Here is a 13,806-nt window from a genome sequence, read left to right as displayed (position 1 = left end):
TTTTTCTTTTATTTAATCGGTCATTTCATGACAAATTTTAAGATAGAAAATATGTTGAAGTATAAAATAAAAAGAACATTACTTGTGAATTTAGCGATGGTTCCCATGAATTTTAGCCATGAATAATCAAAACCCTAATCACAATCATAGTAATACCAGATTACAGTAAATCTAAAACAAACCTCAAATCACATAGATAAACGACGTATGATCCATCGTCTCACCAGGCACATCCTCGTGCACCTTCGGTTGCTCTTGCCCACCAACCAATCTCGCCGGATTTCCAACCGCCGTCGTCCTCGGTGGAACATCAATCATCACCAGTGACCCCGCCCCAATCTTCGCCCCTTCTCCGATCTTCACATTCCCCAAAACCGTCGCACCAGCACCGATCAAAACTCCATCCCCAATCTTCGGATGCCTATCGCCACCTACCTTTCCGGTGCCACCTAACGTCACATGATGCAAAATCGATACGTTGTTCCCAACTACCGCCGTTTCCCCAATCACAACACCGGTTGCGTGATCCAACAAAATCCCTTTCCCAACCCTAGCAGCAGGGTGGATATCCACCGCGAAAACATCCGCTATGCGTGAGTGCAACGCAAGTGCTATAGGCTTCCGGTTTAAAGCCCAAAGTCTATGGGCAACACGATGGGCTTGGATCGCTAAAAAGCCTTTGTAGTTTAATAAGCAGTGAGCGAAGGAGATGCAGGCAGGGTCTCGTTGACGGGCGGCGCGTAGGTCGGCGACGGTGGCGGAGAGGAGAGATGGGTCGGAGGAGAAGGTGTTGAGGAAAAGATCGTAGAGGAGGGTGGAGAGGAGAGTGGAGGAGCAGAGTTTGTTTCCTAAATGGAAAGAGAGAGAGCGTGTGAGAGATGAGTGGGAGATGATGGTGGAGTAGAGGTAACTGGCGAGGGCTGGTTCCGATTCGGCGTCGCGGCGAGCTTCAGCTTTGATTTCATTCCAGACCCAGTCACATTCGTTATCTCTGCCGTTGACGGCGGTTTGTGGAGACGATGATGACATTGTGGACTGCGATGTGGCGTTCCGTTCTTGAACCGGCATCTTGAGATGGCGGAAGTGTGTGTGAATATGTGGGTGGGTGGGTGTGGGTGTGGCCCAAACCGGATTATTGTACGGTCATAGTATAAAATGATACAGCATATACCATTCACTAATCAGGTATTATTGTTCTTTTACTTTAATGCCCTTCGTCCCATACTTTTATTTTGTATTTTAAATACCATGGTATGGAGCATATTGACATTTTAAACCTTATCCATGAGTTTTTGAATATCTAATTATATTAAGTTATTAAATATTAACTATCAAATAATAAAAGTTAGATTTTTTTATTTAAGTTATGTTTTCATAAAACAATTTTATTAATAAACCTCTAAACTATATAACCTTAAAAAGAGGTATCCCAGTTGATAATCAGGAAATATATATGGGTGAAGGGTCAAACCTTATGTAACCTAACATCCGTCCAGAAAGACTGTCATCGACTAGTGTTGAACATACAACGATACATATTGTGAGTAGACATGACATATTTCCTTTGTATCCTTTTCCTCGGGTAATTTATTAGACATTTTATGTCTTAATTTATTTTGAATGTATGTTCAAATTGAGAAACTTGGTGTTTAGAAGATAACATGGATTTTAGAATACCCTAGCTTGTGGGGAACTTAACCTTTGTTATAATACATAATGAACAATTTGAAACTTTAATTATAATTTTGGGATTGATAAACTTCTCCACATCAAAACTTGAAACTTTTGAACTTTAAGAGTTTAAACTTTGTTTTGAAAATGTTTTACAAATGGGCCCCTAAGGAGGGGTGTTACAATGTTGGACTTCAATTTTTCGTTTAAAGATTTATGAGGCCTTACCAACCTCAGAACTCAAAGACCTTCGTCGAACAGTCACTAAGCATATGTGATATGTCTTGATTACCATGTTTGACAGCAAGTGAGAGTTAATGAATTCAATAAGCGGTTTTTTAAGCACCATGTGTGCCACCTCCACCATTAATGTAACATTTAGTGGATGAAATAGAAACAAACAGAACCGAATAAAACGGAACAATGTTGTTCAAAGGGTATTTAGTAGGAATGGAACAAGAACTAAAGAGGTTATTGACTAAGTCAAATGGGACTAATTGTTAATATTTTAGTCTCATCCAAAAATGTGGAACAATTAGAAATATTTGACAAAAATACCTTAAAATAATGCCTATTCTCCTTATTTTATTTTTGTTCTAGTGTTTTTTCTTTCTTTGCCCCACACCTTCTCTTCCTCTTGTAATATTTTTTCTTATCATATTTTTTTTTTTTCTTTACAAACGCAATACATCTTATCATTCTTATTCATGATGACCGATAATCATCTATTCCACATACAATCTTAATTTTTTTTTCTTAAAGTTTACCGATAGCAATTGACCAAAAAAAAAAAAAGCAAATCCAATCTATGAAAGAGAGACCACTCTTTTTTAATAAAGTTATTATAATTTTAGTAAAGTTTTTAAGGATATATATACTTATAAGTATTATACCCTAAAAGAATAGAAATAGTTTATGAAATTTTGTTCAGACTCATTCTGTTTTTGTCAAACGTTATATAAATAGTCAATTGGGTCTTGTCTAGTGTAGCCGGTTCTATACTACATATCAAACACTCCCTAAAGGTATAAATTGCATTGACATGGAATGTCATAAACTCAATTGGAAGTTATATGGAACTATTTTATTGGAATGTCGTGAACTCGACTGGAACTTGGTTGCGTTATGTGACATGTTTGGTATATTTTTGGCAATACATTATATAATGGTAAAAAGCATATTATTTATTTTGAAGCCAAACCACAATCAATCATTTTCATATAAAAGGAAACTGTTTTATTTTCATTCGTCATATCAAAACATACAAAGACCTACATACCTATTCCAAACTTCCAATTATAATGACATTCAACCAATTAGGGTAATGTCCTCATATGATTATAATTATACAATATCAAAATAACAAAAACACCAAAAGCAATGAAAGCAACACAGAATATCAAAACCCTAATAAAAGAATGCTAGACTATAATTGTTTGCTTAAGTTGGTTTTTAAACACTTTGTTCGTTAGGATGTTATTCGATTATCTCATTTCAATTGCTTGTGTATTTTCCAAAATTTCTACTTGTACCAATTGTCAGGTACAAACCACTCAAAATACTCACAATCTTTAATCTAGATCGAAAGATGTGAGTAACCAAAGGAACACTTATCGGTACAATAAACTAATAACTTATCTTGAATACCACGTATATAAAATGGTTGATTTCTTTCTCTGTGTGTGTAGATTTTGAAGCTTAAGTCACTTGATCTAGAACGCATTTCCACTCTTCTACTAATAACTTACTCAAAATGTTCAATCCCCTCAGCCAAAATACCTTTCTAACATATATAATTTGTAAATATTGTCTGTCTCCTAAAAAATTTACACATAACATTATCATAACTTTATGTTCACACCAAAGTCATCATTTACTAAAAACAATGTCTTTTTAGGATAGCATTTATCTCGGAGTTCTAGTGGGTGCCGATATGCTACATAAAAAGAACTAGAAACCAGTTCTATATAAGTTTCAGGCTAAACATTCTTTATGGAAAGCAAACACGCTGTCTTTTGGTAGTAGACTGACTCTCGTAAAATCTGTTTTTAATAGCCTCCCCGCCTATTATTTTTCCTTGTTTAAGGATCCCCAAGGTATTTTAGATTCTTTGGAAAAAAAATGAGATGGCAATTTCTATGGGGTGGGAATGATGAAAAAAAAAAGATTCATTGGGTGGATTGGTTCAAGATAGTTGTTGGGAAAAATTAGGTGGTCTGGGAGTTGGATCATTATATACTCAACACATTGCACTCCTAGTCAAGTGGTGGTGGAGACTTAAAACGAGCAAGGACATCTATGGGTTGATGTAATTGATAGCATTCGTTGGGAAGAATGAATACATCCAGCGCGGAGGAACATTGATAAGGCTCTCAAATGTCTTTCCATTCACAACATTGATCCCAACGGTCTTTTGTCTCTAGTCCTCGGTTTTAATATCAAAATATTATTCTAGAAAAACATCTGATGCGGGGCATTTTGGTCCAACATTTGTGTTGTCAATTATGTGGGCAGGAAGATGAATATGTTTCTCATCTTCTAATGGAATGCAATTTCTCTAAAACAGTATGGTTTTGAATCTTTAGGTGACATGAGATACAAGGTGTTCAACTTGCAAACGTTTGGAAATTGGTTGATTTTGCTACTTCCCGGAGAAATTACCCAAAGAAAAGACTCTCACTTATCGCGATTCTCTACTCCTCACTTTAGAATATTTGGTTAGCCCGAAATAAAAAAAAAATTCAACAAAAGCAATGTTTCTTCTACAAGAACGTCAGATCTTATTATTGCACAAACTTTTGATTGGTTTAAGTATAAGGGTAATATAAGAAGGAACTGGACTGATTGGATGTGTTCCCCATTTGATGGATGAAAATCATTTCTTTTGACCGTTTGGTTTTGTTTTGGTTTGTGCTTGTAAATTGCCTGTTTTGTTTTCCCTTGCGTTTCTCTCCGTAGCTTCTTGCTAATGGTTTGGGTTTTTGATCTAATATTAACGCATTTGCCATTTCAAGAAAAAGGTAGCATTTACTTTAAAATCCAAACCCTAGTCAAAATGTGAAATTTTGAACAATATGGCCATTTTGAGAAATATGTTAAAAACTCCATTTTAATTGTTTTATTAAAAATTATAACGTTAAATAGTAATGAATGGTTGAATAGTAATGACTGACCTCACTATGTTATTTAGTATATATTTCTATTTTTCCATGAGACATTTTATTCAAGAAACAATATTATAAAAGAAAGTTTCTTGATTCACAGGTGGTGTTTGTTTTTTTTATAGATCTTTTTGATCAGTTATGTTGCAGGCGGGCAAATATTTCAAAAAAATAATTGTTTGTTTCAGAAGACAGTACATACATAAGACCTGAATGTGATGACAATCCACACAGAAAGGGACTGTAATAAAATGAGAAATATCAATTTTCTTTTTGGTGATCAAGTTTGTGATCATGTATCCTTGTATTTTAATTTTCAGGTATGCACAAGTTTTGATGATGATTGCGACACAAGTATCCATATCTATGGTTTATTGGTTATGTAGCCTACAAAAATAACGAACAAATATGCATATTTAAAATCTTTTAGAACACTGTAGAATTTTGGTCCATATATTCTAAAAATGTGGAAAAAGACTACATTTTCAAATCAAGCAATGCCTCAATGTATATAACCAATTAGACTTTTTAAAAAAATATATAATGAAACGTCTGAATATTTATATTTTATATTATTTATCAATACAAATAATTATTTGTGTATATATTACAATAGTGGTTTTTGTTTTTATATAGTTCAAGATAAATATTTATTTCCAATCATTTAGTTTGTATTTTTTCGAAAATGTGTTGACCTTCTTTATATATTTATCTTTAATACTTGTTCTTCGAATCCTTACCCAATGTATTTAATTTGTTAATTTAAATAAAGTATAAATGTGAGATAAGCTAAAAATGTCTAAAAGCTATTGTTTTAAATAATTTTAGAATATCCAAAAGGCTAGTTTTTACTTAGATAATAAATTAATAATAACAATAGTTAGAAATTACATCAAATCAAATTTCACTAAACTATCATGATCAAAATAGAAAATGATCAAAGTTGCAGCTTTAAAACCATTTAACTATAATAATAGTTAAAGAAACAATATTAAATAGAATATACATATTTTTTGTTCATGGGTAGCTCACGAATAGATGATATCGAAATCAGGATTTGAATTTTATTTTGTGAATTAAATTCATAATATAACAATACTAAATGATGTCTTTTTTATCATATGGTTCAAAATAATAGCAATATTTTATATCCAATTTTTAATTTAGTATATGAACTATTATTTAATAGTTAATTCCAATGAAATAGTTACTGTTAAAAAAATATTTGTAAATTTTCTTTTTACATAATTTTAATTCTGTGTAACCGACATTAACCTAGTCTTATAACTTGAAGGATACACAACAAGCAAGTCATTTAAGAAAATGATTAAATATGTTAACTTGTTAACCGACAAGAAAAGATGGACAACTAAAGTGCCTAAAATACCCTCTATTATACTACAATAATTAATAAAAAAAAAAACTTAAGAACGACAATGAGTTTCACCCAATCATGCAGTAACGATTATTCTTGTGGGTTAACATCTACTACAAGTACCCAAAATACCCTTTTGAAATTTTTGTATAACTTGCATATTATTCTTCCAGATTTCCATTATTATCATCTACTACCAGGTTCAAATCTTCATAAAGAATAATGAATTAACAGATATATGTATACATATATACACATACATATACATACATATAACGAATAATAAGAAATTTTATTTTTACTTTTAAGTTGAAAAGAAACTACCCATGGATCATCTCCTGCAGCTGGACCAGTACTCAGCAACAAGCTTTGAGAAATAAGAATCCGACTCCATTAGCTTCGATGGCTCATCATATTCCATCATTTCACCTATTATACATGAAATTTTACTATTTTGTAGAGGGTAATTGTGTCATTTTACAAATAAGATACTACATACCAGAGGAGAGGACCATGACCATGTCACTGTCTATAACAGTTGGAATCCTATGAGCAACTGTTACAACAGTGCAACTTGAGAATTCTTGCCTTATAATCCTTTGTACAGTGGCATCTGTGTCTGAATCAATAGATGCAGTTGCTTCATCAAGAATTAAGATCTTGTTTCGCCTAAGCAACACTCTTCCTAAACAGAACAGTTGTCGTTGACCCATACTCCAGTTTTCTCCTTCATCACTCACTATTGTACCAAAAAAAAAAAAAAACATTTAAATATTAGAATCTGATGGAATTGGAATTGGAATTGGAATTTGAATTCTACAGTGTTGTTACCAGATGAATCTAAACAGTTTGGGAGACTGCTAATGGTACTCTTAAGCTGGCATTTCTCCAATGCCTGAAGAAAGATTCAGTCAAATTAATAAAAAAGTTTTCGGAAAATTAAATATAAATTTTCATTTATATATTTTTTTTACCTCCCATATGTCATGATCGGAGTGAAGTCCTAAGGGGTCAAGATTTGTTCGTATGCTACCCTTGAAAAGGGTAGGTTCTTGAGGGATGACACTGAGTTTCATTCTGAGGTCCTTTAAGCCTATGGAACAAATGTCCAAACCATCTATATAAATTCTTCCACTATCAGGTTCTACTAAACGAAAAAGAGCAGTTATAAGGGTAGTTTTGCCACTTCCTGTCCTTCCAACAATCCCTACTCGTGTCCCTTCCTTGAAGGTGCAACTGATTCCTTTCAAAACCAGTGGCGCATTTGGCCGATACCTAATCTGAAACACACACCCAACAATATTAATTACAGATGGGCAAAATAGTCCAAAATTGAAACTAGTCTTAATGGTATCTGTGCAACTTTAGCCAAAATCATGTAGGCTATAGAAAAGCATTTTGTTAGTTTTATGCAAGTGAGCTGACCTTGACATCCTGAAGGACGATTCTACCCTTTGAAGGCCATGAAAGTGGTGGCCTATTATCCTCCACAATTGCTGGAGGCTCTGGTGGAATATGCATATATTGTTTTATCCTTTCTACTGAAATGACATAATTGGACAGACTACAATACCATCGTGTTAAAAACACATGGGCATTTGTAAGCGCCAATGCATACGAAAGGGAAAGCCCAACTAACCCTAAAAAAAAAATTAAATAAGTTAATTTGATTTAAAACTTATGATAACAAAGTTTTAATATATATATATATATATATATATATATATATATATATATATATATATATATATATATATATATATATATATATATATATAAAATAGGAAAATGAATACCTGGAGGAATATAACCCTTTGGAAGTAAAACCAGGAAAAAAGCAGCTGTAAAAAGTGTCAGATTTTGAAGTGCTTCTGCCCTCAACACCAACCATTCCAATGTCGCGTTTGTGAAAATGAAAGTGCTTGCATCAATATCTACTAGCTTTAAATAGTTTTTGAAAAACATTTTTTCTTTTTTAAACGCCCTTATTGTAGCCACCCCCTGTGATGTTTCGGATGCATAATTTACCACAGGTGCTTTTGTTGTTCCATTGATTCTGATAAGTTCTCTTGCAGATGGTTGATAATACCCCTGTATGTAGAGTAGACACCAAGAAGATTGAATATGTTATGTACTTACATGGATTTTGTTTTATGTTTTGTAAAAGTAAAATTAAAAAAGGTAAAAATTCACCTGGAAATACTTTGTAGCTATTGTAGCAAAGATGCCTACAATGAGGACTTGCCATGTAACTGATGCCATGATGGTGATTGTGGTGAGCAATTCAATACCAGAGATCACCACAAAAGCAAACGAGAAGGGTATGTCAAAATCAACTACACTCATATCTGTTGATGCCTGCAGGAGTAATTTGAGATGTAAAAATCTTGTTTTTGTTTGGTGAATATGTTAAAATGCTAAACTTCTTTGTTGCTAAATAATTTAATTGCATATGAATCACATTTACATCACATAAACAAAAGAGTAAGATGGTCAGTTTGTGGTATTCAGACAGTTCATTCAGTCCAAAGAAACAGACTTTGTCTATACAGTACTTTATCCATACAGAAAAGGGTAAAATGGTCATTTTGCTCGTATTCAGATAATTCACTCTGTCCAAAATAAAATACTGTCTATAAACAATGGGAAATGATTTGTACACAACATTTTTTATCCATAAACAACAATTTATATGCTTTTTTGCATATGGTACAACCCCTCTAAAGCATAGATTGTGGTGTATGGATAAAAAGTGTTGTGTACAAATCACTTCCAATAAACAATAGGGTTAAATGGTCATTTGCTTGTATTCAAACAATGGCTGAATGGGACCATTTTACCCATTCAGCCACTTTATACAGAACTTAATGGGAAGAAGAGAAAAAAAAATGCCCTTCACCTGATAAGCTACGGATGTTTCTTTTTTACTTTAATGCAGAAAGAACGACTTAATAAAGAAACCGAGTAAAAGGAGGCTTTCCCCATTAAGTCTTAATATTTTACAAAGTTTTCCCACATTTGTTTTTTCCTCTCATTTTCTCAGATATTTTTTAAGAATAATTTATTCAGACAGAAAAAAAAAATAGAAACAAGGCCTTACTCGTGTCAGAATCCGGCCAACTGGTGTAGAGTCAAAGAATAGCATGGGTGCCTTGAAGATTGACTTTGTAAACTTTGAGAAGAAGGCTTGAGAGGCTTGTAATCCCAAAAGGGTAGTGAATAAAGCTCTCAAAAAAACAAAAAAAGCACTTGTGGTTGAAATTAATGCATAAACACCAATCAACATGAAACTGCTGATTGTAGGAATTTTAATGGCAAAAGCTAGCCAATAACTAGCTGCAGCCTGAAGAGCAGAAAAAACAATCTGAGTCAGCAGGCTCAAGAACAAGTAACATCCACCTTCTGAGATAACAATGTAATCCAAGAAAGGCTTCCACCCAATATTACCAATTGGCTTCTCTTCTTCTTCAGTCAACTGTATGGTTGACTTTGATATTTCATTAATTTCATTTCTAAGGTTTAAACTAATTGTTTCTTTTTGAGGGGTGTTTTTCTTTTCATAAGATGAAGACTCCAATTCTGTTATCACATTCTTGTGAGCATTCACAAGCTGCTCAAAAGCTGTCCCTGCCTTTATGAGTTCATTGTAGAGACCCGATTGAGTAATTTCACCATCTTCCATCACCTTAAATCAATAACAGAAAATAATGAGACTACTATTAAAATACATATAATATATTTATCAAACGAAATGAAATATATCTTTATGAAATTAAAGTTTATGTTTATAAAATAATATTTTTCCTCACTTACCAATTAAATTTTATTTGGTTTTCTAATTATACTTAACAAACATGTTTGAATGATTCAATCCATTACTTCAAGCCAACCAATCATGACAATGGAATGTAATGACCCATTCCATTACCTTGCTCGTTCCATTCTTTTGTGATTCCATTCCATCATACCAAAACAGACCCAAAATATGCTAAATATGTGAAAAGGACTTTAATTACCCTCTCATTACCAGAATATTGTCAACCTCTGAGAGAAACTCCACTTGATGAGTGACGAGAATGACTGTTTTCTCCCTTAAAGCTGTCATAACACAATCCTGAAAGTTAAATAATTCAAATATAATTACCAAAAAGACAATCATGACAAAAAAAGAATTGAAATTATAGAAGCTAACATTAAAAAGAGTTGCTGCTGTATGAGCATCTACAGCACTGAAAGGGTCATCAAGAAGATATATATCAGCATCACTGTAGACTGCTCGGGCGAGTTGAATCCTCTGTTTTTGCCCACCACTCATATTAAGTCCCCTTTGACCTATTTCTGTTAGATCACCATGCTTGAAATCATTAATATCCTTGTCTAGAGCACATGATTTTATGGCATTCTCATATCTGATTGTGTCGATTGCCTTCCCAAAAAGTATGTTATCCCGAATTGTCCCACTTTGAATCCATGAAGCTTGACTAACATAAGCAATTGATCCAAAAACATCCACCTGCTTGCAAGAAAAAGCAATAAGCTTTAGAAGTTTACATATTATAGTGAAATTTAAAAAAAAGTTGTTTGTGTACTCACATTTCCCGAAGTTTTGGCTATTTCTCTGAGTATAGCATACAATAGTGATGATTTTCCAGCACCAACTGGCCCACAAACTACAACTTTCTGTCCCCTGGTAACTTCTATATTTATGTTTTTTAGAGTCGGAAAGGGTGATTCTGGATCCCAACTGAAACTGCCATGTTGTATACTGATACAGGTACCTGAATGTTTCTGAATGTCGGAATGGATGATTCCGATCCCATCATTTTTTAGCTCGTTCTCCACCAGAAAGGAATTGATCCTATCGAATGAAACTTTACTCTGGATCAACATTGAAAGAGCTTGTGGAAAGTATTTGACTGGCTCAGACATTGTTCTTAAAGTTGCCAAAATTGTGAAAATTGTGGCAGCATTCAAAGGGGCACTCTTGAAAAATGCACACCCGAATAGAATGACTGAAGAAATGATAGTTGGTGACATCCAATACAAAATTGAACCATAAGCCTTTTTATATTGAGATTCACTTAGCCATTTGAATTCAGTTTCTCTACAAGACTCAATGAAACCCTCGAATTTCTCTTCCCATGATTGTAATTTAATGATCTTCATATTGTTTAGGATCTCAGAAGTTGATCTTAGTCTCTTGTCTTGAGCAACCATAAACTGAAGTTGACATTTCTGAAGTGCTATTGCAAATGGCACGTTTAGAAGCCCACACAAGAGGAGAGGAACTAATCCAGGGAGAACACCAACTCCTACTACAGAGAACAAGACACCAATGGCTAGAAAGAGTTGGATGAAAGAAGTCCAAGCTACATGAACCCATAAAGGGAATTCACCCATTCTGTATGCATCAACACCGATGTAGTTTACAACTTCGCCTGTAGAATGTCTTTTCCTCCCTAAACTAGAAAGCTTGAGTTGTTTCTCATATACTGCCACCATTAAAGCTGATCTCATCCTCATGCCTGTTCTTTTTGCATCAAAGAAGAAGTGTCTTTGAGATAAAGATTCAACTGCCTTGACTACAATCAGGCATCCTACTAATAGGAGTCCATATTGTAAATTTTCTATCTCTTGATTGGAATAGTTAACAAAGGCATAGAGTAACAATGGACCAACTATGACTGCAATAGTTCTAAGCAATGCATAAATTCCTAGCAATACCATTTCAGTACAATAAACTCTTTTTAATGCCCTGACAATTAGGTTAGCATCATTTGAGGTCTTCTCCCTTTGAAGTGAGTCCCATGCTGTTTTGAATTGGTTATAGGCAACTATAGCTTGGTCTTTAGGTGCTAGAGAGGGAATGTCTTCAAGAACTAGCGGCTTTCTATAACCTAAGGAAATTAAAGGGTTAACCCAAGAAAATACCAATTTGCTTAAAAAACTAGGCTCTTTTAGTTGATTTGTGTTCCCTTCCTTGGTTTCGTTGGCCAATAGAGGATCTAATAAGGTGTTTGGTGCCTGTTGAGTGACAAATTCTTTGCCATTTCTCAGAGCACAGAAGAAAAGAAAGAAGCTAGCTATCCATTCTATAACCTCCAACACTAAGATGCCGTGTTTCTCTACTAAATTCTCGATTTCTATGGTGGATATAAACACAAATAGTAACATCCACCAAACAGAGACAAACGTTTTGATGAATTTTGATCTTTCTACAAGCAATGAAACTGTCAAAGTTAACCATATAAGTACCCTACCAATGTTCATAACCCAATCTGAACAACTGAAGCTCCTGGTTCTAGCACTCACTTCCCATAAACAATGGCCAAGATAAGCACCGCCGGTTAGAAAACAGCAGATAGCGACTGCTACAGAAATCCAGTCGCTTCTCCTGTATCGATTCTCTCCTACTCCACATTTCTTCAGATAAACAACTAATAAAATCGAACAGAACACGATGACAAACAGCAAGTTCAACAAATCTAAGATGATTCGTTGACTTCCTGGTGATTGCAAATCACATTCATCCTCACAAATGCATCCACCTGCAAATGCACCGTTGTAAAGAAACAATTAGCACATGCAGTTTGGAATTATGCCTCTGAAAACCTAAAATTAATATAAAAATTAGGATATACGTAGCGAAAAACGAAATTCTCAAAAACTGCATACAGTTAGCAACAAGTTGATGCAAGAAGATATGCAATAGGCGTCAAAACATGAAAAGTTACCAAGTAAACTCCTCAGAGACGCCATTGATGTAAACGATCTCTATGTGTGCTCAATTTAGAACGATATTCTCCATTCTTGACTATCAGCTTCTATAATACGTGTGCGTATATAAGGAGCTCATCTTCTCTTCTCCATCTCCGTAAAATTACACAAATTACGCCGACGATCGATGCTGGTGTTTGGAAGTTTGGATACGCAGCCTCAACATGTGCAAGTGTTCAGCCAACTTCTAAATTTTGTATAAATAAATAAGTCGTTGGCATTTATTATAAAAAAAAATATCGTAATCTTTTTAAAAGATATATTTTAGTTTATTGTAAAAGCAGGGCCCATTTGAGGCCAGGGCAAAAACTAAAAAAATAGGTCCCTTAAAATTTAACAATTACAAACAATAATACAATGATATGGAGACAAGTGCATGAGCTAAATATTAAACCAATAAACCATTAGGGGGTGTTTGACTTACCTTTTCAAACTAAAAAGTATTTTTTGGAAAAGTTACAAAAATCAGGATTTTCTGACATTTCCAAAAAGTTCTTTTTTCTTATATAAAAACTTCAAAAGTAGCTTTTAAAACTAGTTTTGGCAAACATCTTTTGCTTTTTTTCTTTTGACTAAATTGCAAAAATGGTCCTTATGGTATGCAAATTTTTGGGGTTTTAGTCCAAACCCCGAGTTTTTTGGATTCATGGTCCTTTTGAGCTAGTTTCGTTGCTTTTTTGGTCCCTTAGAAAATTGAAAAGACTAAAATGCCCTTCTGATACATTTTTTATGATATTTTCTATTTAATTTAAAGTTTTATTAATAATAATTATGGGACTTCTCTCTCTCTCTCTCTCTCTCTCTCTCTCTCTCTCTCTCTCT

At 33.9% G+C, this 13,806-nt stretch overlaps 2 protein-coding genes across 2 annotated transcripts; both read right to left on the bottom strand.

Annotated features, from left to right (window-relative positions):
• Positions 1 to 100: 100 nt before the first annotated feature.
• Positions 101 to 1,131, bottom strand: LOC111906855 (serine acetyltransferase 5). The gene has a single exon (XM_023902631.2). The coding sequence runs from the start codon at positions 1,066 to 1,068 to the stop codon at positions 184 to 186; it is 885 nt and encodes a 294-aa protein (XP_023758399.1). The 5' UTR covers positions 1,069 to 1,131; the 3' UTR covers positions 101 to 183.
• Positions 1,132 to 6,325: 5,194 nt separating this feature from the next.
• On the bottom strand, positions 6,326 to 13,176 carry LOC111906854 (ABC transporter C family member 8). Its single transcript, XM_023902629.3, has 12 exons — positions 12,942 to 13,176; positions 10,801 to 12,755; positions 10,400 to 10,720; positions 10,235 to 10,321; positions 9,308 to 9,892; positions 8,401 to 8,565; positions 8,004 to 8,298; positions 7,633 to 7,847; positions 7,182 to 7,487; positions 7,039 to 7,102; positions 6,707 to 6,946; positions 6,326 to 6,636 (listed from the first exon to the last, which is right to left on the bottom strand). The coding sequence occupies exons 1-12, from the start codon at positions 12,964 to 12,966 to the stop codon at positions 6,539 to 6,541; spliced, it is 4,356 nt and encodes a 1,451-aa protein (XP_023758397.1). The 5' UTR covers positions 12,967 to 13,176; the 3' UTR covers positions 6,326 to 6,538.
• Positions 13,177 to 13,806: the final 630 nt, after the last annotated feature.

The sequence above is a fragment of the Lactuca sativa genome, chromosome 4 (genome assembly GCF_002870075.4).
Source record: "Lactuca sativa cultivar Salinas chromosome 4, Lsat_Salinas_v11, whole genome shotgun sequence".
NCBI classification, from domain to species: domain Eukaryota; kingdom Viridiplantae; phylum Streptophyta; class Magnoliopsida; order Asterales; family Asteraceae; genus Lactuca; species Lactuca sativa.
This window is presented reverse-complemented; position numbering and strand designations above follow the sequence as displayed.